The following is a 24814-nucleotide window of genomic DNA, read 5'->3' on the forward strand; positions in this document are numbered from 1 at the left end:
AAAATATGAGGATATTAGAAGTTACCTCAGAGTTTCATGACCTGTATAAAAACGCTCGGCTTTCGGCCTCGTGTTTTTATATGGTCATGAAACTCCTCGGTAACCTATAATATCCTTATATTTTACAAGAGGGGGTACTTTATTCACTATATATATATATATATATATATAACAGAGGCTGATTTACTTACATAGGTGAATTTGAACCTGTACATTTACCGAACACAGGCAATCAGACACTGGTCTTCATTTTCATTCGTAGCAGTCTGCGCAACATTAGTGATTGGTTAAATTAAAATAACACTTTAACACGTTTCCAGGAAAATGGTTAAGAACTGATGTGCATTCTCCCTTGTTCTCATAACTGCCCCCCCCAACTTTGCTCTGTGACAGGGCCATATATTCAATATCTAGGCACCCAAGGAGCCTTGCCTAGTCCAACAGCTTCAGTTGGCCTGCCCTCTGGTTATAAAAATAAATAAAATACAAATATAAAAAAATAAAAATAGACTTTTGAATATATGCAGTGCTGCGCAATATGTTAATACTAATAATATGCCGGTTAATTAGAAGTGGAGCATTCAAAGGAGGACGTTTTGAGTAAGGCCCTTATTAATGAGCAATTTTAATATTACTCATTATAGAATAGGTCAATTTACTGATGTTTTTTGGGCCCCAAAATTGAATTTGCTGTACGGCCCACTAACATCTAGTTATAGCACTGGCTGTACTGGGGAAGAAGGCAGGATGTACTTGAACTTGGCACATTGATGCTAGCACTGCATGCATATTCTTTGCACGGGCGGTTCTGACTTCTGGGAAAAACAAGCCAGCAGATTAACAGACCTGTCTGGGAAGCAGGAGAGCTGACTTCATGTCGCGATCGCCGCCCGGAGCAGATCCAGGAGCTCCGGGCGGCGCGTCCTCTCCTGCCGGCGTCGCTCCCAAAATGGCGGCGCCCATGGCCGCCACGTGGGTAAGCGGCGCCGGCGCGATGACGTCAGTGCGCCGACATCGGCGCAAGGGCGTCAATGGCGCCAAATTCAAAATAAAAAGACGATCTAGACGCCAGAATGGCGCCCAAGTATAGGAAATCTTCCCCAAAGTATTTCCTGGGTTCCCTGTGTGCTATTTTTGCTATCCTGTTCCTGATTATTATCTTTGACCCTTGCCTGGACTTTGGACTTTTGCCTTTATCTGCCTGCCCCTGAACTCTTGCCTGGATTATGATTATTCTTCGATTAACCCCTTGGACACCGCGACCTTGTTCCCTCAAGAAGGCTTCCTCCTTGATCCTGACAACCTCCCTGGAGGGAGCTCCCGGCTCCCTGACATTATACTTGGGCCATGGATCCTACTGAGGAAGCTACGCCTGATGTCGGACGAGCGCTCCGCGGACTGGCATCCCGCATGGAGGAATATGAAGCCCAGCAGTACCACATAGCACAGGCACTCGATACCCTTCTCTCCCGTGTGCCTCCAGCGCCTCCTGCTTCCCAAGCGGCTGCAAATCCTCGGACGTCTCATCTAACACAGGTTTCTCGTCTGGTGAGCCTCGTATTCCACCTCCTCCTCGCTTCAGTGGGGACCCACAGGCCTGCAGAGGTTTCGCTACACAGTGCCAGATCCAGTTCGAGTTTCAACCCTCACACTTCCCCAATGAACGTTCCAAGGTGGGGTATGTGATGTCTCGTTTGGTGGGCAAACCGCTTGAGTGGGCAACATCTCTTTGGGAGAAGAATTCTCCACTGACTTTTGATGCCAAGGCTTTTCTTCAAGCATTTCGTACTGTGTTTGATGCCCCGGGTCGGGTCACTAATGCTCCTTCTCGTCTCCTGCAACTCCGACAGGGAAACCGCAGCGTCAGTGACTATGCTATTGACTTTAGAACTTTGATGGCTGAAACTTCCTGGAATGACGATGCCTATAAGGCCGTATTCTATCAAGGTCTGTCTATTCGCATTAAAGATGATCTTGTCTCCAGGGAGTTCCCTGATCTGCTGGAAGATCTGATTGCACTATCCATTAAGGTGGACACTCGTCTCAGAGAGCATCAAGTAGAGAGGGAGCATTGTAAACTATTTCAACCCGTGTTGGCACCTCGCTTCCAGAGACCTCTCTTGCAAACTCCAGCTGCTCAAGCTTCTCCTTCTCCTCCGGAGGAACCGATGCAGGTTGGAAGGGCTCGTCTCTCCGAAAAAAGAAAGACTCCGTAGACGAATGGCTGGCTTATGTCTGTATTGTGGCGGACAGTCTCATTTTGCGAATTCTTGTCCGGTGAAGCCCACGAGTTCTGTTCCCCGAGGTATATCTAGGGTAACTCATGTAGGGGGCACTACTCCAAAGTCTCAAGAGAACACTCACAGGTTTCTCCTTCCTTTACAGATTCGCCTAGCCACTAAGACTATTGTTGGCTCTGCTTTCATTGACTCTGGAGCTGCTGGGAACTTCATGGACGCTCTGTTCGCCAAACACATGGAAGTTCCCTTATTCCCATTGTCTACTCCTCTCCGTGTCACTGCCATTGACGACAGACCCCTGGAGGCTGAATTTATCTCCATGACGACTGGGGAATTGCCTGTGCAGGTTGGGACGCTGCATAAAGAAAGACTTTCGTTCCTCATTATTTCCTGCCCATCTGTTCCAGTTGTTTTGGGTCTCCCTTGGCTGCGCCTGCATAATCCCTCCATTGATTGGTCCGCAGGACAGATTTCCCGTTGGAGTCCATTTTGTCAGCAGCACTGCCTTCCTGCTGAACCCCTCCAGAGGGTGAATATCTCTCTGTCGGATCTGAAGACTCTACCCTCCTTTTACAAGGAATTCGCTGATGTATTCTGTAAGAAGTCTGCAGAATTCCTTCCTCCACATCGACAATATGATTGTCCTGTCGATCTCCTGCCTGGAACCATGCCCCCTAGAGGTCGTACTTATCCTCTCTCTCCAGCGGAGACCACTGCCATGAAGCAGTATATCCAAGAAAATCTCCAGCGGGGGTTTATTCGCCCTTCTACTTCTCCTGCCGGGGCTGGATTCTTCTTCGTGGAAAAGAAGGATGGAGGCCTACGTCCTTGCATCAACTACCGGGGTCTTAATAAAATTACCGTTAAGAACCGGTATCCCTTGCCCTTGATTGCCGAACTCTTTGACCAACTGAAGGGGGCTAAAATCTTCACTAAGTTGGATCTCCGTGGGGCGTATAACCTTATCCGCATCCGGGAGGGTGACGAATGGAAGACAGCATTTAACACTCGGGATGGGCACTATGAGTACCTTGTAATGCCCTTTGGTCTCTGCAATGCCCCCGCTGTCTTTCATTTGTGAACGACATTTTCCGGGACCTCTTGGGAAAGTCTGTGGTCGTGTACCTGGATGACATCCTAATTTTCTCGAAAGACCTCGAATCTCACCGCTCCCAGGTGAAAGAAGTACTCTCTCATTTGAGGAAGACCTCTCTCTTCGCCAAGTTGGAGAAATGTGTCTTTGAAGTGTCTAAGATTCCTTTTTTGGGTTATATCATCTCCCCAGAAGGTTTCGAGATGGATCCCGTTAAGGTGTCAGCAATCCAAGAATGGCCCCTTCCCTTGAGCACCAAGGCTATACAAAGGTTCATCGGATTTGCCAACTACTACCGGCAATTCATCAGGGGGTTCTCTTCCCGCATTGCACCTATCCTTACTCTCATCCGAAAAGGGGGCAATCCCAGGTCCTGGCCTCCAATTGCCGTAGAAGCCTTTCAGTCCCTAAAAGACGCATTTTCTTCTGCCCCAGTCCTCCGTCATCCAGATCCTAAGTTGCCCTTTTGCATTGAGGTGGATGCATCTGAGGTAGGTGCAGGGGCTATCCTATCCCAGAGACATTCTACTGATGGGAAATTGCACCCCTGTGCCTTTTTCTCCAGAAAGTTTTCTCCTGCAGAACAGAATTACGATGTAGGAAATCGAGAACTCCTGGCTGTCAAACTTGCTCTCGAAGAGTGGCGTCACCTCCTAGAGGGTTCTTCAATTCCGGTCACGATTTACACTGATCATAAGAACTTAGAGTTCATACATTCTCTCAAGAGACTGAATCCTCGTCAGGCCAGGTGGGCTCTGTTCTTCTCCCGCTTCAACTTTGTCTTGACCTTTCGTCCTGGCTCCAAAAATCGGAAAGCCGACACTCTGTCTCGAAGTTTCACTCTGGTGGATCGTACTCCTGAAAGACAAGAGCCTATTATTCCTCCTGTCAAGATCATCGCTTCACTGTACCCTCAGTTTGCTGATCAAATCCTGGCTGGTCAATCTTCTGCCCCTCCTGATACCCCCATCGGATTGGCTTTTGTACCTCCTGAGCTTCGTCTGTCTATTCTGCAACAGACTAATAGTTCCAAACAAGCGGGACATCCTGGTCCTGTTAAAACTCTTGAACTCTTACGGCGTCTTGTCTGGTGGCCGACAATTCGTAAAGATGTCAAAGACTTTGTTTCTGCTTGCACCGTTTGTGCCACTTCCAAGTCCAGTCATTCTCGCCCCAGTGGGTTACTACAACCATTGCCGGTTCCCTCTCGTCCTTGGACGCACTTGGCTATGGACTTCATTGTTGAACTTCCTCCCTCCAGTGGGAACACTGTGATCTGGGTTGTCATTGACCGCTTTAGCAAGATGGCCCACTTCATCCCTCTACGGAAGCTTCCATCTGCAGTGGAGTTGTCACAGTTGTTCATCCAGTTCATTTTTCGCCTGCATGGCTTCCCGGCCGAGATCGTTTCTGACAGAGGGTCCCAATTCACTGCAAAGTTCTGGCGTTCCCTGTGCAAAGATCTGGGTATTAATCTTCATTTCTCCTCAGCTTATCATCCCCAGACGAATGGAGCGGCTGAGCGAGTGAACCAAGCCTTGGAACAGTTTTTGAGAAACCACGTTTCCCTTTGTCAAGATGATTGGTCTGATCTCCTCCCGTGGGCGGAATTTGCTCATAACAATGCCTGCCACACTTCCACTGGAAGGTCCCCATTTATGTCGGTGTATGGTCAACATCCTCAAGCCTTCCCACAAGACTTTGTGTTGTCCAATGTTCCGGCCGCTGATGACCATGCAGCCCACATGTCTGCTATTTGGGCCACAACCAAGTCCAACCTGGAGAAGAGTACTCTGGTTCATAAGACGTTTGCAGATCGTAGACGTAGACCCTCTCCTCCCTACAAGGTCGGTGATAAAGTCTGGTTGTCTTCCAGGAACATTCGGTTGAAGGTACCATCTCCTAAGTTGGGTCCGAGGTTCGTGGGTCCTTTCTCCATCTTGGAGGTGATCAATCCCGTGGCTGTCAGACTTCAGCTTCCTCCTGAGATGCGAATTCCCAACGTGTTTCATGTTTCCTTGGTGAAGCCCGCTACCTCCAATCGCTTTTCTGTTGTCCAGCCTCCTCCTCCTGCTATCTCTGTGGATGGTCAACAAGAATATGAAGTGGAGAAGATCCTTGACTCCAGAATCTCCAGGGGATCTCTTCAGTACATCATCAAATGGAAAGGCTTTGGCCCTGAAGAAAGTTCCTGGGAGAGACGCTCTGATGTCCATGCTCCTCGTCTGGTGAGGGAGTTCCACTCCAAATTTCCCCAGAAACCAAGTCCTGGTGGTCCGGAGGCCCCCCGTGAGGGGGGGGTACTGTCGCGATCGCCGCCCGGAGCAGATCCAGGAGCTCCGGGCGGCGCGTCCTCTCCTGCCGGCGTCGCTCCCAAAATGGCGGCGCCCATGGCCGCCACGTGGGTAAGCGGCGCCGGCGCGATGACGTCAGTGCGCCGATGTCGGCGCAAGGGCGTCAATGGCGCCAAATTCAAAATAAAAAGACGATCTAGACGCCAGAATGGCGCCCAAGTATAGGAAATCTTCCCCAAAGTATTTCCTGGGTTCCCTGTGTGCTATTTTTGCTATCCTGTTCCTGATTATTATCTTTGACCCTTGCCTGGACTTTGGACTTTTGCCTTTATCTGCCTGCCCCTGAACTCTTGCCTGGATTCTGATTATTCTTCGATTAACCCCTTGGACACCGCGACCTTGTTCCCTCAAGAGGGCTTCCTCCTTGATCCTGACAACCTCCCTGGAGGGAGCTCCCGGCTCCCTGACACTTCAGCTCCATCAGGAATCAGAATTAACAGTGCAAATACTGCTTTCTATTGCCGCCACATTTCCAAATAACTTTACCTATTCCGGAACAGAGTTTAAAATAACGTTGTCTTTACCGTGACAAAAAAAAAGTTTGTTTTGGTTTATATCTGCTTTGTGTGAATTGGAGTCAACTGGGTTGTGTTGGTTGCAATAATAACACAAATACTATAATTACTTTATTTACCTGTTATGACAAGACATCAATATGTATTCAACCACAGCTTACAATTGAGGACATTTTCAGACATTTTGGTAAAATGAACTGGCAACATGCTTTGCCTATCCCACTTTATAACACATGTATACGCGTGCATCTTCGTTTTTGCGCATGTGTGTCCTGGTTTGCGAGCAGAAGGCGGGGCATTACGTGGCCCGCTGGGTTGCCGTAGGCCAGGGTTGCCAGGTTTCCAGTCAAATTGGGCTACTAATTTAAAGCCCAGGCGGGTTTTAAAAGTACAAACTAGCCAAGGTACAGATTTGGGCTACCAGCCAAGATTTTTTGTAGCCCAAGGGCCAGATGTGGTGAGGTGAAAATGTGTGAGGGCCGACCATTCAGCCTGACATCCATTCTGACGTAGCTAGCTTATAATGAGGATCATTCACTCCTGGAGATGGACGCATACACGGCATTTAGGAAGTGGAGAAGTGGAGTCTGTTTGGACTTATTCTCCACGCCTCATTTAAACAAGTTATTGTGTAGCCGTAATATTTGGGCATATGATTAGTGAAATGATCGTCTATACTGCTGCCTGTGTACTGAAGGTGTTAGCAATAGACACGTACTGTCACATAGTGACGCACCGCTTTCGCATACGTCTTTTTTTTTTAACATTTATTTTTATTGATTTTGTGTACTTACACAGAAAAAGAAAAACATTGCAGTAATTACAGATAGGTATCTTACTTTTGGTTTTGTCTTATACAGTAAAAAATAAAACAGTATTCTTCAATACAGACATCTATATCCAGGTTGTTGCTATCTGTTACACAGTATGAATTGTTAAAGGTTAATGCCCTTATTAAACTATCATGCATTTAAACAATAAACTGTTGTCGCTCTTTAATGAAAATATAAATGATATTGTATATAGGAATATAAACATATACATTCACTATTCCTTAATCTTGCATCATCAAAAGATGTCCAGCCACCCAGACAGACCAAATCTTGTCAAATTTTTCCAGACAGCCTCTTTTGTAATATGTGATCTTATATAAAGGAAGATATTGGTTGACTAGATCAAGCCATTGACGGACTGCAGGTGCTAGACTTGATTTCCATCTCATTGCTATTAATCTTTTGGCCTGTATGAACAAAAAGGTCAGCATATGCTTTTCAGCTGTCGAGGGGGCAATGTCTCCAATTTGATTAAGGAGAAGGGCTATTGGGTCCACAGGTATGTAGAGGGCAAGGGATTGACTTGTCTCCTCTACTTTTTCCCAGAATTTATGTATTGCTGGGCATTGCCAAACCATATGGAAGAAGTTAGCAGGAGTGAAGCCGCATTTTGGACATACGTCTGGTATGTCTGAGTTGATCAGGTGTAATCTATGCGGAGTGAGGTACATTCAGAGTAAAAATCTGAACTGTATAATTTTGTCTCTAACACTAATTAGTGGGACATAGACTAATTCAAGGGTTTCTAGCCAGTTTTCAGCATCAATTGTAGGGACGTCTAGTACCCATTTATCCCTTAATTTCAGTAAGGGGTTGGTATCAATTTTAAGTAATGCCTTATAGAAGAGTGAGAGCTGCTTGTGCGAGCTACTCCGGTAAAGCATTTGCTCTAACGGATTGGGTGATATATCAATTACTGCCTCCCCAAATTCAGCCTGTATGACATGTTTCAGTTGCAAGTACCGGAAAAGCATACTATGAGGAAGGTAAAATTTTCCCTAAAGATCAGTGAAAGGTAAAAGTTTGCCCTGATCAAAAATATCCCCAAGGTATTTAATACTGTGTAAAGCCCACAACTTAAGGTCCGGGATATTTTTAAAGTGGGACCAGGGGTGCTTCACAATGAGGCAAGTTGAGGCTGTCGCCTCAGGTGGCAGCGCCCCACTAGGTACCAGGGGCAGCAAAAATGCTGCTCCTGGTACTTTAAGAGCGAATTTCTGGGGGAGGGGGGGCAGCAGCAAATGCTGCTGCCTCAGGCGGTGGAGGGGCCAGGATTGCCCCTGGGTGGGACAAATGTGGGTTAAACCAAAGAGGTTCATATTGAGAATGCTGCATAGAAGCCTTTGGGTTCGCATACGTCTTTAGTTTACTGGCACGTCAGTAGTCTATTGCACCTTCAGCCCTAAAGAAGTATGCGAGGGTGGTGCGTCACTCTGTGTCAGTACGTGTCTATTGCTAACACCTTCAGCACACAGACAGCAGTATAGACCAAGTGGCAGATCATTTCACTAATGTTCCCAAATATTACTGCTATGGCTACGAGATTCCTGATTGCACAGTGCTGGCGGGCCACATTATTATTCATTTCATGACAGAGGCTGAGGGCCAGTGTAAATTTGAAAACGGGCCACAATTGGCTTTGGACATGCCTGCCCTAATGTGCCAAGCTTGTGTCCCAATGCATGTTGTTTTTGTTTACAATTTGCCGACTGCCAAGTTTAATGTAAGTTCAATGTAAGACTACAATACACGGCTGACTTGTGTAGAAGTTACCAGATTTTACCCTAGTCTCCTGTCACTCTTAAAGGAGAAGGAAAGCCCCAGGGCGCAAAACCCCTCCCCCATCCCCTGTGTTGCCCCCCCCTCCCTCCTCCCCCCTGGCCTACCTGTCCCCCTGGGCAAATGCCCCTAACTTGTTACTCACCCCTCTGCGCAGGTCCTGTCCACGGAGTTCACAGTCGCCATCTTCTCCCACACGCGTCTTCTTCCTGCTCTGACCGGCGTCTTCTGGCGCATGCGCAGTAGGAACAGGTACGGTACAGCTCTATTGCGCATGCGCCGAATGTCACGAAGTGAAATCGGAAAACTTCGTGACATTCGGCGCATGCGCAATAGAGCTGTACCGGTACCTGTTCCTACTGCGCATGCGCCAGAAGACGCCGGTCAGAGCAGGAAGAAGACGCGCGTGGGAGAAGATGGCGACTGTGAACTCCGTGGACAGGACCTGCGCAGAGGGGTGAGTAACAAGTTAGGGGCATTTGCCCAGGGGGACAGGTAGGCCAGGGGGGAGGAGGGAGGGGGGGCAACACAGGGGAGGGGGGAGGGGTTTTGCGCCCTGGGGCTTTCCTTCTCCTTTAAGCATTCTTGCGTCTTCTAATGACTTTTCTCAATTTCAGACAATTTTGGGGCAAAAATCTGCTGCCCACCAAAATGTCCTGTTTTACCAATATTTAATATGTATTAGGGCCTCATGGGGTCCCTATACCCCTCTGTATTTACACCCCTGGTGATGGGCAAATCTATCCCATTTTACTTCATGGAAACATTAGCAAAGTCAGTGACAATTTGAAAAAGGCGTATTTTCACATGAAGTTTAGATTTATTTTTCACTTCATATATTGGACTTTTTGACTCTTGTCTAGTTTTGTGGCTGTTTTTGAAAATTAGACCTAGCAACCCTGCGTGGGCGCTCAGCCGGCAAAGGGAGCAAGAATGAGGCAGAACGTGCATAAAATTGAGGGCATTTACGACGGAAGAAACACTACAGATAAAGTAGAAAGAAGCTACAGTGGGAATACGGAAAGCATTTTAGGACATCTGGAAGCTATTGCTAAGTTACCGCCTTCTAGTTTGACTCCTGTAAACGTCATGACGAAAGCGATAACCATCAACCAATCCCATATATCGCTTCTGCGCATGCCTCTTGCGCTATTCTGCGCTTCTTGAGCCATCAACAAAGATGGCGGCGCCGGTACGGTTCTGGAAGCCGGGTAAGGAGGCTAAACACCTACTGACTTTCTTATAAGGTGTATTGGAGGCTGGAAGAGTTTCTTTCGGTTTTATTGGGGGTAGTGCATTCTTAGTACCTATTCTCCTTACCTACGCCTTATGTCTGGCCTGCAGGAGGGAGACAGACACCGGTGACTCTGTATAACCCGAATCTCTGCTGAGTGTGGGGAGTCTTCTCTGTTTCCTATCGATACCCTTAATTAATGAAATAAGTGTGTGAACATGTAGAAGCCAATCAGACATTAGCTGTCATCTCACAAACTTGCCTTTAAGTTCATTCCATTCACTACAGTGGCTGATTAGATGCCTTCATACATTTTTGTTTTGCTCCCCAATCACAAAATTAGTCTGAATGGGGGATTAGAAATCCTGTGTGAGGGGGAGAGTGCATACTGAGCATATGTGCTGGGTTGTCAAATATAGTGGGATTGTGCCCAAACCTTTAGTATCTCTTACGGCTCTTAACATAATTATATTCCTAGTAGAATAGCTCAGCGGCTTTCACAATATTTACAATGAACTATTTATCCTTTTGATGTTTTATTAAGTTTTTTTTAAATGAAGGGTTATTTGGGTTAATGACTAACTTACAAGTCTGCAGCGCAGCAACTTTTGGAACAACTGCCAATATCTGGCTTTCCTGGGAGCTGTAATTCAACATAAAGCAAACACTGGCCATCAATAATATCACATCTTGCCCAGGTCTGGACTGAGAATCAAAATAGGTCCTGGCATTTTAGGTACACAGAGGACCAAACAGCTCCCCACCCTCCCAATAAAGTGACTGTCTGTGACATTTTACAGCAGTCCCTCAGATTGAGAGTCTGGGTCTCATCTTGCCTTGCTGTCACCTCTGTACAGGTGCTGCTTTCCAGGGCTCAGGGCAGTTGTTGCCAAACCCCCCCCCCAAAGCTGTTGCCTATTTACCCCCCCCCCCCAAAAGCAGTTGCAGAAGTTTAGTTCCCCAGCACAGACGGGTCTATTAATCAGCTGGCTTGTCTTACCTTGTTTTAACAGTCTGAGTTGCCAGGACAGAGAGTAGAAAGGGACAGACAAATGCTGCTTTCAATAGCAATACATATACGAATAACTTACAAACCACAAAAAAAATTTGCAGTGAATGTATAATGCAAAGTTGCATAGAATGATGTTTTCTTTTATTAGGAACAATTACTTTGAAGTGGGTAGTATTTGTGTTGGATCACGTGTATAGCCTGAATTGGGAATGACCATACATAGAATATTTAAAGTGTCCTTTTAAACCAAATATTGGAAACTATAGGATAATATTAAAATTGTGATGTGTATCCAAACTGGTAGTGGTTACTACCCTCTAATGAACTGCATGTTTCTGTTGTAGGTACTGAAGGCCCAGGCGCCAACATTGCTGAAGAGAGGCAGAGTAATTCTGAGGTCTCCTCTGTCATCTATAACCCACACACCTCTCTCTCCATAGAGCATCAGAGGCAGAAACTGCCTGTGTTTAAGGTATTAACACTGCTTATATCGTAAATGGATTGTTTATCTTTGAATTTACTTTTTGTGTAATGTAGAGAGTAATAATTTAAAACACTTTGCAATTGGTTTTCAGTTTTTTGAGCTTTTTCAGTTATTTGTCTGTCAGGGTCAGTGACCCCCACCTGAGAAAGGAGAAAAAAAACTTGTTGAAGATTGAATAGGACATTCTATGACATAGTGAGCTAACGTAAAGGTGACCGACCCTTTTAAAGGGACATTATACTCTGTTATATAAAATGGAATACGTTATTGTACAATGGATCTTGTATGTCTATATATTTGTGTTTGTTCACATAAATCAGAAAATTATTCAGCTTGCATAGTGTCTGCTCTTGTTTCTTTACATCAAGAGGATGTTCTGGCATATGATCTCAAGTATTTATTTTATTATTGGTCGTCAGTCATTGTAATTTTGTGTTTCTATCCCTAGCTGAGAAATCACATCCTGTACCTGGTGGAGAATTACCAGACTGTGGTGATTATTGGAGAGACGGGATGTGGGAAAAGCACCCAAATCCCACAGGTCAGTTCCGTAATTCATATTCTGAAGAAAGTGGCTGGTTTCTGTGGCCAGGGGGCTCTGGTATGTAACGAGATGTGGACGGGGCCTGGACTTTTTTTTTTTTTTGATGCGCATGTCGCTTTACAACACAAGATGGCTTATTGAACACTACCAGTGTGTGTGCGCCTAGCTATAGGGATGACATTGCTGTCTCAGTGTCTGAAATATATGTTTTTGCTTTTCCCCCCACAGTATCTGACAGAGGCCGGATGGACGGCAGAAGGACGAGTAGTGGGGGTTACCCAACCACGAAGGGTAGCAGCAGTTTCAGTAAGAATACTTTACTAGTGTTCAATGAGTATACCTACATTTTTGTTGTACCACCTCTCTCTAGTTTTCCTTAAAGGAGAAGGAAAGCTACCAAGGCAGTTTATTGCCAATAGATTAGCCACAATAGTGCAAGCTTTAACACTATACTTATTCTGCAGAATGCTTTACCATCCCTGAGTAAACAGCTCTAGAAGTTCTCTGTTTGCTTAGGATAGTAGCCACCATATTAGCTTGGTGTGATATAACTTCCTGCCAGAGTCTCTCCCTGCTCACTTATAGCTCTGGGCTCAGATTACTGCTGTGAGGGGAAGAGGGAGGGGGAGAGGAGCTAATTGAGCATGCTCAAGCCCTAGCCCTGGAGATTTAAGCTGGAAACAGGAAGTCTGATACAGAAGCCCATGTGTACACAATAGAAGGAAAGAAATGCAGTGTTTCTTTTGACATGACTCAGAGCAGCATTACTTTGAGGTTTTACTGGTGTAAAACCTCAAAGTAATGTATTTATATATATATATTTATATATATATATATATATATATATATATATATATATATATATATATATATATATATATATATATATATACCTTTCTGATAAAGCTTACTTAGTTTTAACCTTTCCTTCTCCTTTAAATTTATTGTTTAATATGATGTAAACTTGGTATTGAAATGTGTGGATCAGCCTACTGCTTCCTCTATAAAATGTCTGTCTGATCTAATCTAAATCTCATTGTACCAAAAAGGCCAGATAAGAAACTGCAGAATATGACTGTTTAAAATTGCTGAGTAATAACCTTTAAACTAAGCATCTCTCAAACACTGGGCACTTGTTTTACTGAGCAATACATTTAGTTATGATTCAGCTCTAATCCTTTGTTTCTCTTATGGGCTGCTCGTAATACTTTTTATTTGTTTTCTCCAGGTAGCAGGACGTGTGGCAGAGGAGCGCGGAGCTGTGCTTGGGCATGAGGTTGGCTATTGCATACGCTTTGATGACTGTACCGATCCACAAGCCACGCGTATCAAGGTATGATCAATAGTCCCATTCACTTACCACAAGAAGCAGGAATTATAACTGTCATGCTCTGAACCTTTCCTATCTAGCATTGTACTTTAACTCTTTGTATTATGTCTTGCATCCTATTTGTATTTTGCCCTGATATTGCTGCCTCACTGCCTGTTTTTCTGTTACTAGTTTCTGACAGATGGGATGCTTGTTAGAGAAATGATGTCTGACCCTCTGCTTACTCGATACAGGTAGGCGAAATCTCTTTCTCTTGGGCTAGGCTTCTCCATTGATAAATTAGTTGGGAGCGTAATACCAGTCAATGACTGTTCTGTATTGCTAATAATCTTATATATTTTTTTAAAGTTTAAAGGAACAGTAATACCAAAAAATTAAAGTGTGTCAAGTAATTAAAATATCATGTACTGTTGCCCTGCAATGGTAAAAGTTCTGTGTGTTCTTCAGGAACACTACTATAGTTTATATGAACATGCTGCAAAAATGAAAAAAGGCAGAAGATACATAGCGGATAACAGACAGAATACCATTATATTTTTCAGGGCTTATCTGCTATCTGCTATGTGACATTCCTCCAGCCTGAATGGCTGCTCCCACGATTACACAGCAGCTTGTTTATGTAAACTATAGTAGTTTCTGAAGCAAACACAGAACTTTTACCAGTGCAATACATTATATTGTAATTACTTTGATACACTTTCATTTTTGGTGTTTCTGGCCCTTTAACGGTATAGTGCTGAATTTCTCATCCTGGAATGATTGATAGTAGGAGCATTTATTTGAACTTGTTGAACATTGTTGAGGTCTTATCTGTCTGTCACTGAATTTCCTGGATTAACAAACAAATATGTTTTGACAATATGTACTATGGAAACCTGTATTTATAATGTAGCAGTAGTCGGCTCTCCTTCAGCTAAACACAACATCGTTGCATACTCCGTGATAAACAGACTTGTAAATGAGAAGAATCTCAGAAGTGTGCCGTGCACAGGGAGCAGAACTGGCTGCTGGTTTATATTCTCATTGGTACATGTAGTGAGGACAAGCAGTGCTCAGGAATAGCGTGTGCCTTTACAGATTCAAGGTAGTTTGCTATTTTAATGATCTGCACAAGGATTAGCAAAGTTATTCCTGATATAGAAATTGCCATACAGTCCCACTAGGTTGGACACACCCCAGTGATGCCACGTTACACCCAATGGATTGCTAGGCCATTTCTTCCTCTTACTTTGCGTAATTGCATAATTAACTCAACAGGTGTCTTGTGGTAGCTGAGAAGTTAGACCGTGGCTGTGTAGACAAGTGGATCCAGTAATATTTTACCTTAAAGGAGAACTAACCCCCCCCCCAATCTTGCAGGCATTGCCCCTCTCCGCAATGTGCTTTAGTGTTAAAAATTCCTACCGGTTGACATCTTCGTGTAATCTTCGGGTCTCGATTTGCATGCGTAGTTGAAGCCGATTCCTTGACTTGGTCTAATAGAGTGTGATGGCGAAGAAACCCGTAGACTACACGGAGATCTGGAAGATGGCGACCGGGAGCTCCACTTTAACACTAAAAGCACATTGCGGGGAGGGGGGCAATGCCTGCAAGATTGGGGGAGGGATTTAGCTCTCTTTAAAACTGATAAGGGAAATACATATAGATCTGTTTGATTAGACACATGCAAATAAAATTAGGCATAGTGCTCTTTAAGTAATCACCAAATTTTAAACACACGCATGGTGCCATGGCTAGCCTGACTTTCACTTCTCTGATCCAACAGCGTGCTCATTTTAGATGAAGCCCATGAACGGACTCTCTACACAGACATTGCTATTGGCTTGCTCAAGAAGGTGAGATGTTTTTTCCTAACTTGATTCAGTCACTGATAAGCCCTTTTGAGCAGGTGATCTCGTGATTTACTCCATTCTATAGTAAATCTTCTGCTTAGGGGTTTGAGGCCAGCACCATGACTCATACAGGGACACGTAGAGTCATGTACATTCTACTGCTTCAGATTCACATCTTTGGTGTTCAGAATGGATTTTGAGGAACATCAATGTTGGCTTACGCATGTATTATGAATTTACAAAATGCTAAGTATGGGAGAAAGCTAATCTGTCTTTCTAAAGGGAGGTGGAGGAGGCGCATGAAATATGTGAAAATGTGGCAGCATGTAGCAAAAAAAATTCTAAGTATTTACTCAACAGCAATTGTGAATTTGTCATCTCACCTCCCATAAATCTTGTTTCTTTTTTTTTACTCTACTGAGTGCTTTTATAATATGGCTTAGTGTGAATTATGGCTTTCTAGAAGCCTTAGCTAAGCACATTACAAATGTAAAATATAGTACATTATCATTATTCTATTTAAAGGCAAAAGTAATTTAATTACAGCAATGGATCATTGTATGTCAAAGAAACCCTCTTATTTTCCTGATTTTGTATTGCTTTTACAGGTTCAGAAGAAGAGAGGGGACCTTCGCCTTGTGGTAGCATCTGCAACACTTGATGCAGAGGTAACTGCTACAATACAAATTGTGCAAATTAACCAATTAAAACAAATATCTCATAAACGACTATAGTTTACACGCCCTAAGTACTAACCCATCATTCCGTTTGAATGTGTCACATGGTATGACTAAAACAGTGAAGGCAAAATTTCTAAGATGTAAAAAGTCTTAGACTTTTGTAATGTAATTTGAATGTCACATGATACAACTGAACAAGTATCTCTACTATTCGGTCACCTCTGATTTGTCATGTTGTAAGTATAGTCCTATACTTACAGCAATACTGTTTATTCTTTTTCCTTTCACTCCTTTGCCTTTTCTTCATTTGTACTTTGATAGCAAGAAATCTGAGATGTAATGCCTGACATTCAGAGATTTAATGCCTTTCCACCATACAGAAATTTAAGGCGTTCTTTAACCAGAATGACACCAGTGATCCCAGCAGGGACACATGTGCTATCCTTACGGTAGAGGGGAGGACGTTTCCTGTGGACATTTTCTACACACAGAGGTGAGTCTGTCTTAGTTTTGTCTTAGTCTGTCTTCGTTTATATTGATACCACCTAAAGGGAATTCCCTTCGTAGGGTAAATGTATCAAATTGCTTTCAAATTCTCTTTCACCTTCTATAGTATATTCTATATGCAATTTTCAGACTGGCTCACAAAGAAAATGAAATCCTAGGCTTCAGACAGCTCTTTAGTCTCTGGCGGTGTGGTTGTCAGACTTTTCTAGTTTAAAGCGATACCGACACATTCCTATAAAAATTATAGGAAAAAGCCCCCTTCAAAGCCGCCCCCAGCCCGGCAAACCTTTGTAAAGCTGACCCTCTGACTCTCTGTCTCTGGGGGCCGGAGTGATCCTTCCATTGGCTGAAGTCCTGTTTTCATTTGTAATTAGCTTATGGGAGGATCGCGCCGACCCCAGCCTAGCATCATTGAAACAAGGCAGAAGATCCATTAGCAGTGTTAGGCGGGTCGGCTTACCGACGATTTGCGTGGTTTGGGCAGCTTTGGGGGGGTGGCCTTTAGAAGAAAATATTCTGCGTGCAGCACCTCCTTGACACATTCCTATGATTTTTTTATATGAGCGTGTCGGTATTGCTTTAAGCCACCTTTTGGCTATAAACTTTCCCCCAAAAGTTAATAATAACGTTGGAGATATAGCAAAATATCTTTGTTTTATGTATCAGTTACAGAGTTATTGACAACAACATTTTCATCAAAGCTTCCATCCCAAATCATTCAGGCATTTTCCCAGAAAAGTCTGGGACTTTAAACAGTAGAACCCTCTACATATATACAGATATATTGATTGGGCAGGCCAATGATGTGTGTGTGTGTGTGGGGGGAGCGTTTACAGGCTGATAAGTTTACTACTCTGAAGGGGCCAAGTTGTCAGCTTCTTTCAAGCTGGGTATGGCCAACTCCGCTCTCCAAAGGCTGCTGGATCCGGAGGCAGCTGTGCACGCCGGACAGTAAGAGTAGTTAATATAGGAAAGCTTAAGAAAAAGAAAGAAGGGACAAGGCAGTAAAATAGGGAGACAATCAGAAATAAAGATAGGGAGAGGAGCTGCAGTGTAAAGGTACAGTTAGGCGAAACAATTTAGGATTATCAAAAGGGGGGAATATGAGCAAAATAAAGATTATAGTAGATTGAAGGCAAAAGAAAAGAGAGAACAATATAAGAAGCTAAAGAAGAAAGGAGATTAGTGGCCCCTTTCTGTTTGGGTCCAGTTATCCCAATCTGACTGCCTGCCTTTTTTTTCTTTTTTTGGTTTGGAGTTTTGACATATTCTCTACTTCTTATCCACAGCCCTGTTCCAGATTACCTGAAGTCTACAGTGCAAACGGTGATGAAGATCCACCAGAGTGACCTTGACGGTGACATTCTGGCCTTCCTAACTGGCCAAGTAAGAGAATCCGTATAAGACCCTCCAATCATTTATAAAATTTTTTGCTGCACAGTCACATTTTTATTAGTGAAATTTCTTCTTTTGGAAATCTTAAGTTGAATCATGGAATTCCTGAGATAGCTATAAGGTTCCCCCAAGGAGCAGATGATTTAGATTAACATCTTTTAGTTTACTTTTTCATATTTCTTACATAAGAACCTAATTGCTGTGGGATGTGAAAATGGTCATTGTGACTCCTAGTGGATGAAAAAGGAAACAAAAATGCTGCTCTCTAAGTGTTTTAGATCAATGCTTTAATAATCCTTGTTTTGCTTTTTTTGCTTGGACATCGTTGCTCAGATGTCCCCACAGTATGATTTGCAGAGAGACCAAAATTGTGGCAGCAGGATGCAATTAAACTAGGGGGGATTTAGCAAAAGTATTAACCCTTTCACTGCCAACAGATTTGAGCATTTTGTGCTCTTTCAGTTTTGGGGCCTTTCCTGGGGATGGGGGGGGGACTTTCAGTTTACCCAGGTAAACCATATATTGTTTTTTTTTTTTTTTTTTTTTTAGGACAACCTAAGCTTTCAAAATATGCTAGAATTATGATGCAATTCTACATTTTGATAATGGCTTCTATAGATGTAAAAAATGAAAAAAATATTTTTCCATAATATAAACACATAAAGTAGAAACATATTTTATTTTATGCATAAAAATACAACTGATTTTAAAAGGCCCCATGTCTCACGCGAACACGGCAATTACAAATGTATGTGTTTTATGAAGATTTCTGACTTGTCAAAAACTCCAGCAGTACACTACCAAAATTCCAAAGTGCTGCTCCAGAACCCTGCATTTTTCAGATTTCAAGGACAAAATTCCACTGACCGTAGGTTTACTCTAGCAAACCATACATTTTTGCAAAAAAAAATTCTGACGAATGCAAAATAAGTACATTTGTCTTTCTACTCCAAACTACCCAGTCACAACACTTTTCTAAAGTTACAGGGCTTTATAACATTTTCTGACTTTTTTTAAAGATCACATCAAAGCTTCCAGTTTGCAGCATCTATTTCCCACATATCATTATTATCAAGATAAATCACCCTAAATAAGAGGGCCAGGGGTCCAATGAACAGTTTGATGCCCAATATCCATAGGTTTACCTAGATATCTGGCCTCAAGGGGCCCCAAGAGGAAGACACCCCATATGGTCTATCATTTCTGTCATTTCAGCTGCTGCAAAAGCAACACATTTACAGCATTTTATATGGGGTAAAACTACTAAAAAGTAAGTTCATCCCAGAAAGTCACATATTTTGGCAAAGTACACATTACCCTGAATCCAAAATGGGTAAATATGCCTTTCTACTCCAAGGTCCCAAACTGCAAAGCTTTTCTAAAACTGTCGATTTTGATGAAATTTCAGAAAATCACCTCAAAACTTCCAATTTACAGCGTCTTATCTCCCACATATCATTAGGTACAAAGATAAATCATTCTAAATATGAAGGCCAGGGGTCCACTAAACAGGTTGATACCCAATATATATAGGTTTACCTAAGTCTAGGGCCCCTAAAAAGAAGACTTGGTATTATGGAAACTTTTATTGCCAGTCTGGATGGACAATGACAGGGGCCACTTGAAGTATGATAATTACAGGCCAATATCAATAATAACTCCTTCGAAAAAGGGCTTTTTCTTTTTGGGACTTTGTACGTCTTACACGGGTTGGATGTATGTAACCACGTAACTCTTGCCTAATTGTGATTTCACTAATTATGGGCTAAATCTTATATTTATGCTGTTTCTCTCACTGATCATTATTATCATTGACAAAGGGGATTTTACCCCAAACTTTACACTTTTGCAAATAAAATTGCAAGGGTTTGCCCTGCTTGAACTTGCTGTGTGTGCCGATGTATTGTTAATTTCAATAATTACTGTGGGGTGCTGATGTCCTATCACTGTGCACCAGACAGTAGGGACAGACAGGGAAGTCGTCTACAGCATATTTATTTATGTACTGATCAAGCTCATCACTCCTGAAGAAAGGAAATGGACTGACAAGTTTCTTCTATTTATGATTCTCTATTATTTAGTAGTTGAGTGCCACCTACTGGATATCAACTAATTACACCAAGTAAGATGGGAGCTACTGTCCCCAGTGAGACAGAACTAAAAAGATTGCACATCTGTGTATTAGAGTATAGTGTGTACATAGACTTATCGACAGAATTAACTATATCATTTATGATCTTTTCTAATTCTTGCCTTGTAGGAGGAAGTGGAGAGTGTGGTGTCCATGCTTGTAGAACAGGCCCGCATCCTCTCTCGTACTGGCATGAAGAAGCACCTGCGTGTGCTTCCCATGTATGCAGGACTCCCAACTTCTGAGCAAATGAAGGTGTTTGAGAGGGTCTCCCACAGTGCCAGGAAGGTAAGGCTGGAATGTGAAATCTGGTTTTCATGTTGTACATGCTATATAAATGTGTGTGAGAAGTCAGCATGATGCATGTTGCTTGTCTTAGTCTGCAGCCTATGGCCTCTTCAGCTATTGCTGAACTACAGCACCCTAAGACACACAGACATCCCTTACTGGCCTTTATTCCTTCTGGTGCAACCCTTGTTTATTGATCGCCCCATATGCGCAAGTCTCCTTTGTCCCTCCCAGGTGGTGGTTGCAACGAACATTGCAGAGACTTCCATTACTATAAACGGGATCTCCTTTGTGATAGACTGTGGTTTTGTCAAGTTGCGAGCATACGACCCCAAACGTGCTGTGGAGTCTTTGGTGGTAGTTCCTGTATCACAGGCTTCAGCCAATCAGAGAGCGGGACGAAGTGGCAGGAACCGTTCTGGGCAGTGCTATCGGCTGTACACAGGTATTATTCATGCCTCATTTTCTCACTGCTTCTGTGTGGCTTGTGGTCAAATCCCATCTACCTGCTTACTCTCTGCTCCTCTCTTGTGCTTGTTGTCTACTGCTTCTGTCTATTTCTATGAATGTAGCTTCCTGTCTTTCTTGTTCTTGCTTTCTTTTTTCCCTATAGGGATAGAAAGGGAAGAGAGATAGAAAGAAGTAGTTTGCTTTAAACAGGTGTAGAGAACCTAAAAGCGAGAGAAAACCATAATCCTACAGAGAGGAGATAATAGCAAGCCAAGAGATGGAGACAGGAATGAGTAAATAAACAAGTCCAAGCTAGCCTAAAGTAAGACAGGCATATGTAAAGATTTTAAGAGATGCAGGCAGACACTGTGTGCATTAAAGTATACTGTAGTGTTACCCAACACTGGTAAAACTGGGCTGTTTGCTTCAGAAACACTACGTTTTTATAGGTAAGCTGCTGGTGCGCAATTTCGTAGGGTGGGTGAACCTGGTGTGGGTCATCGTGCACCCAGACCCAAACATATCTAGTTACACCATTGCAAGTCCATACAGTTTTAGCATTACATATTAGGCAGGAAAATATAGTATATTTCATTTTCTCTGCTTATCCTCCATGCTGTGTAGCTTATGGTCCTCATTTACTTGTTCTTCCATCTTCATGTTATTCCTGCTGTGTGTCATCAATGCCTTTTTAATCTTCCATAGATTTTTATTTTTTCTTTCCCACCGCTGCAGCCTATTTAAACTACTTAACACTTCTCCCTCAGGACAAACTTGTCCCTCCCCCATTTATTAAAAACCGGTTAAATCCGTTTGTTGTTCTTCACATGCTCTATCGTGTCCCTGTGCCCCACATAGTCTCTACCCCATGTCTTGGCACACTGATGGGCGACTTTTGAAAACTGAATGTCATGAACCAATCACCTCTTTCCCCACTATTTTAAATGAAAACAACCAGTTGCATGCCTCGCCACAAAAAAAAAATATCCTCAGGGAGTTTGGAGACAGAGTAAGTGAACAGTCTTTGTAATGCTGCATAATGAACATGCTGAACATTATCCTATTACGTGATGTCCTGCTATTAAACTGTGTCCTTAAGCTTTTTTTTCTGGCTTTTTCTCATAATGATTACTTGGCAGAAGTTTAAAAAGGTACAAAATATTGGGAAATATTGGTTTCTGACACATAAAATAACTGCTTTCAGATTTTCTTTGTTCACTGTCACAGTAAAAAAAAAATAAAATAAAAAAAAAAACTTCTTTTGGATGAGTCATTTTCCTGGCTATAATTTCAGTCAAACCTTCATATTTTTCAATACCATGCAGGACATTTCTTGTCTTCAGATTTATTCCTCACCTGACTTTTCAGCCTTGCCAATAACATGTATACATCTCTTCTCTATATTTTTCTGCTCAGAGGAAGATTTTCTAAAGCTGCCTCCTTCCACGGTACCAGAGATGCAGAGAAGCAACCTTGCTCCTGTCATATTGCAACTTAAAGCACTTGGCATAGACAATGTGCTTCGTTTCCACTTCCTTTCGGTAAGAGAGGGTCGTTTTTGGGACAATGGCAAGCCGTGTCATTCCATTAGATCAGCACAACACTGAGACCTATAGCAAGGGTGACAAAGCAAACAGGCAGAAAGAGGTGATGGAATTACGCCACACAACAATGTGAAGTCAGAACATCAGTCCATGCAGGCGCTTGCACTATTAACTCTATCTGATTTGCCCCCTGCAGCCAATGCACTGCCAGGGAACACTTAGTATCACTCGTATTACATCTGTGTTTTAACAAATAAAATATCCCCTTCTGTAACATATTAGAAGTCACTGAGATGTTCTTTTACAATATAAAGCTGCAGGCTAAGTTATACAGGGAACTCTGAGTATCACTCATGTATTATAAGGGATAATGTACCCCCTACTGTAAGTTATAAGGATATTAGAAGTCACTGAAGAGTTCTGTGACCATATAAAGGCACAAGGCTGCAGGCTGAGTTATACAGGGAACTCTGAGCATCGCTCATGGGTTATAAGGGATAATGTACCCTTTACTGTAAATTATAAGGATATTAGAAGTCACTAAGGATTTCTGTGCCCATATCAAGGCACACGGCTGCAGACTGAGTTATACAGGGAACTCTGAGTAACACTCATGTATTATAAGGGTTAGTGTACCCCCCTACTGTAAATTATAAGGATATTAGAAGTCACTGGGGGGTTCTGTGACCATATATAGGCACAAGGCTGCAGGCTGAGTCACACAGGGAACGCTGAGTATCACTCATGTATTATAAGGGATAATGTACCCCTACTGTAAATTATAAGTATATTAAAAATCAGTGAGGAGTTCTGTGACCATATAAAGGCACAAGGCTGCAGGCTGAGTTATATAGGTCAGGAACTATAAAATATAAGGATATTGGACTGAGCAGAAGTTCCATATATGTGTTAAGTCAGGATGGCAGCTGGGAGGTGGCTGGTTACAAGTTTAGTGAAGAGAAAGCTAAGAATCCAGGAGACGGGTAGAGAGTGCTCCTGTTAAATAATAATAATGTGAATCACAGAATTCTGATTCCAGAATTTATCTTTTCTACAAATTGTGATTGTTAGTTCTTAGATTAGTTGTTTTGTTTAAAGGTTTGTAAAAATATTTGACATGTTTTATTATAAATAGAATAAATATTGTGATCTTACATTTTTCTTGCCAGCCTCCACCCGCACAGTCGATGGTTCAGGCCTTGGAGCTCTTGTATGCATTAGGAGGTGAGAACCCTTTAATCTGAGCTGAGATTCATGCAGAGGGAATGTCTGCCTTGGGGCTGACTGTGCCCTGCACCTGGCACTGGATAAAGAAATAATCTAACCTAAGGTTAAGAAATTTGGCTCATGCTATACGAGCGAATGGAGAGCTGGGAAATGTCTCTCTGCCAAACTGAAGTGAGCTCTTTTTTTCACTATTTAGGAAATATCCCTCTGAACTCTGGTTCACCAGGTTTAGATCAATTGTTTCAAAAGAGCCCCTTATTTCTGTCGCTTGACATTTGATTTGTATATTTGTTAGATATTGTGTGTCAGTTGTTGAAGTCAATTTCTTGTCAGTGAATGAATTTGTATTGCAGGGCTAGACAAGCATTGCCGACTAACCGAGCCTCTAGGGGTGCGTATGGCTGAATTTCCTCTTAACCCAATGTTTGCCAAGATGCTGCTTGAGTCTGGTAAGTCTTAAATGAAATGTAGTGTCTCTCCCTAAAAATGAATATCTTTAGTGCAAAATTCTTCTTTATGGTGTTTAAAAAAAAATGCTAATCTGCATGTGATAACCTGCCTGGAGTTGAACCAGGGACCTTGTATTCCTGTGCTGTCTGCATTACCACTGCTCTATGTGAGCGAACATAAATGCATGGTAATTGCTAGTAAGCATGGCTTGTTTCGCCTGTTGCCAATCTGGCCCCAAGTGATTTGTGTAAGCCATTTGACTGGCTATAAAACCCCTTTATACGCTGCTGTAACTCATTGCCCATTATAGGTCTATCAGTAGTTCCTGAGTGCGATCTGTTGTTTAAAGGAGAAGGAAAGCTCCAAGACAGTTTATTTTCAACAGATTAGCCACAATAGTGCAAGCTAGAACGCTATATTTATTCTGCAGAATGCTTTACCATACCTGAGTTACCAGCATTAGACACTGTCTCTGTTTGTTTAGGATAGAAGCTGCCATATAAGCTTGGTGTGAGATCACTTCCTGCCTGAGTCTCTCCCTGCTCAGTTACAGCTCTGAGCTCAGATTACAGCCAGGGATGGGAGGAGGGAGGGGGAGAGGAGCAAACTGAGCATGCTCAAGCCCTGCCCTGGAGGTTTATGCTGAAAACTGGAAGTCTGATACAGAAGCCCATGTGTACACAATAAAAGGAAAGAAATGCTGTGTTTCTTTTGACAGAGGACTCCGAGCAGCATTACTTTGAGGGTTTACTGGTGTATTTATATAGACCTTTCTGATAAAGCTTACTTAATTTTAGCCTTTCCTTCTCCTTTAAGCCATGTTTGACCTTGCCTGTCCCTGTTCCCTTATCGTCTGCCGCCTGTCCTGACCCTTGCCTGAACCTTGCCTGAA

General features: G+C 43.0%; 1 protein-coding gene across 1 annotated transcript in view; it reads left to right on the forward strand.

Moving 5' to 3' along the window:
- Positions 1–9890: 9890 nt before the first annotated feature.
- dhx35.S (DEAH-box helicase 35 S homeolog) overlaps positions 9891–24814 on the forward strand; it is a 28139-nt gene continuing 13215 nt past the window's right edge. Inside the window, exons 1-15 of the mRNA XM_018238417.2 lie at positions 9891–10025; positions 11405–11532; positions 11993–12085; positions 12317–12394; positions 13317–13421; positions 13590–13651; positions 15184–15253; positions 15859–15918; positions 16311–16423; positions 17727–17823; positions 20093–20251; positions 20486–20696; positions 22118–22242; positions 23415–23469; positions 23826–23921. Of these exons, the coding sequence (XP_018093906.1) occupies positions 9995–10025; positions 11405–11532; positions 11993–12085; positions 12317–12394; positions 13317–13421; positions 13590–13651; positions 15184–15253; positions 15859–15918; positions 16311–16423; positions 17727–17823; positions 20093–20251; positions 20486–20696; positions 22118–22242; positions 23415–23469; positions 23826–23921 (1483 nt within the window). The 5' untranslated portion in view covers positions 9891–9994. The remainder of the gene's footprint in view (positions 10026–11404; positions 11533–11992; positions 12086–12316; positions 12395–13316; positions 13422–13589; positions 13652–15183; positions 15254–15858; positions 15919–16310; positions 16424–17726; positions 17824–20092; positions 20252–20485; positions 20697–22117; positions 22243–23414; positions 23470–23825; positions 23922–24814) is intronic.

Source organism: Xenopus laevis, chromosome 9_10S (assembly GCF_017654675.1).
Source record: "Xenopus laevis strain J_2021 chromosome 9_10S, Xenopus_laevis_v10.1, whole genome shotgun sequence".
Taxonomy (NCBI): domain Eukaryota; kingdom Metazoa; phylum Chordata; class Amphibia; order Anura; family Pipidae; genus Xenopus; species Xenopus laevis.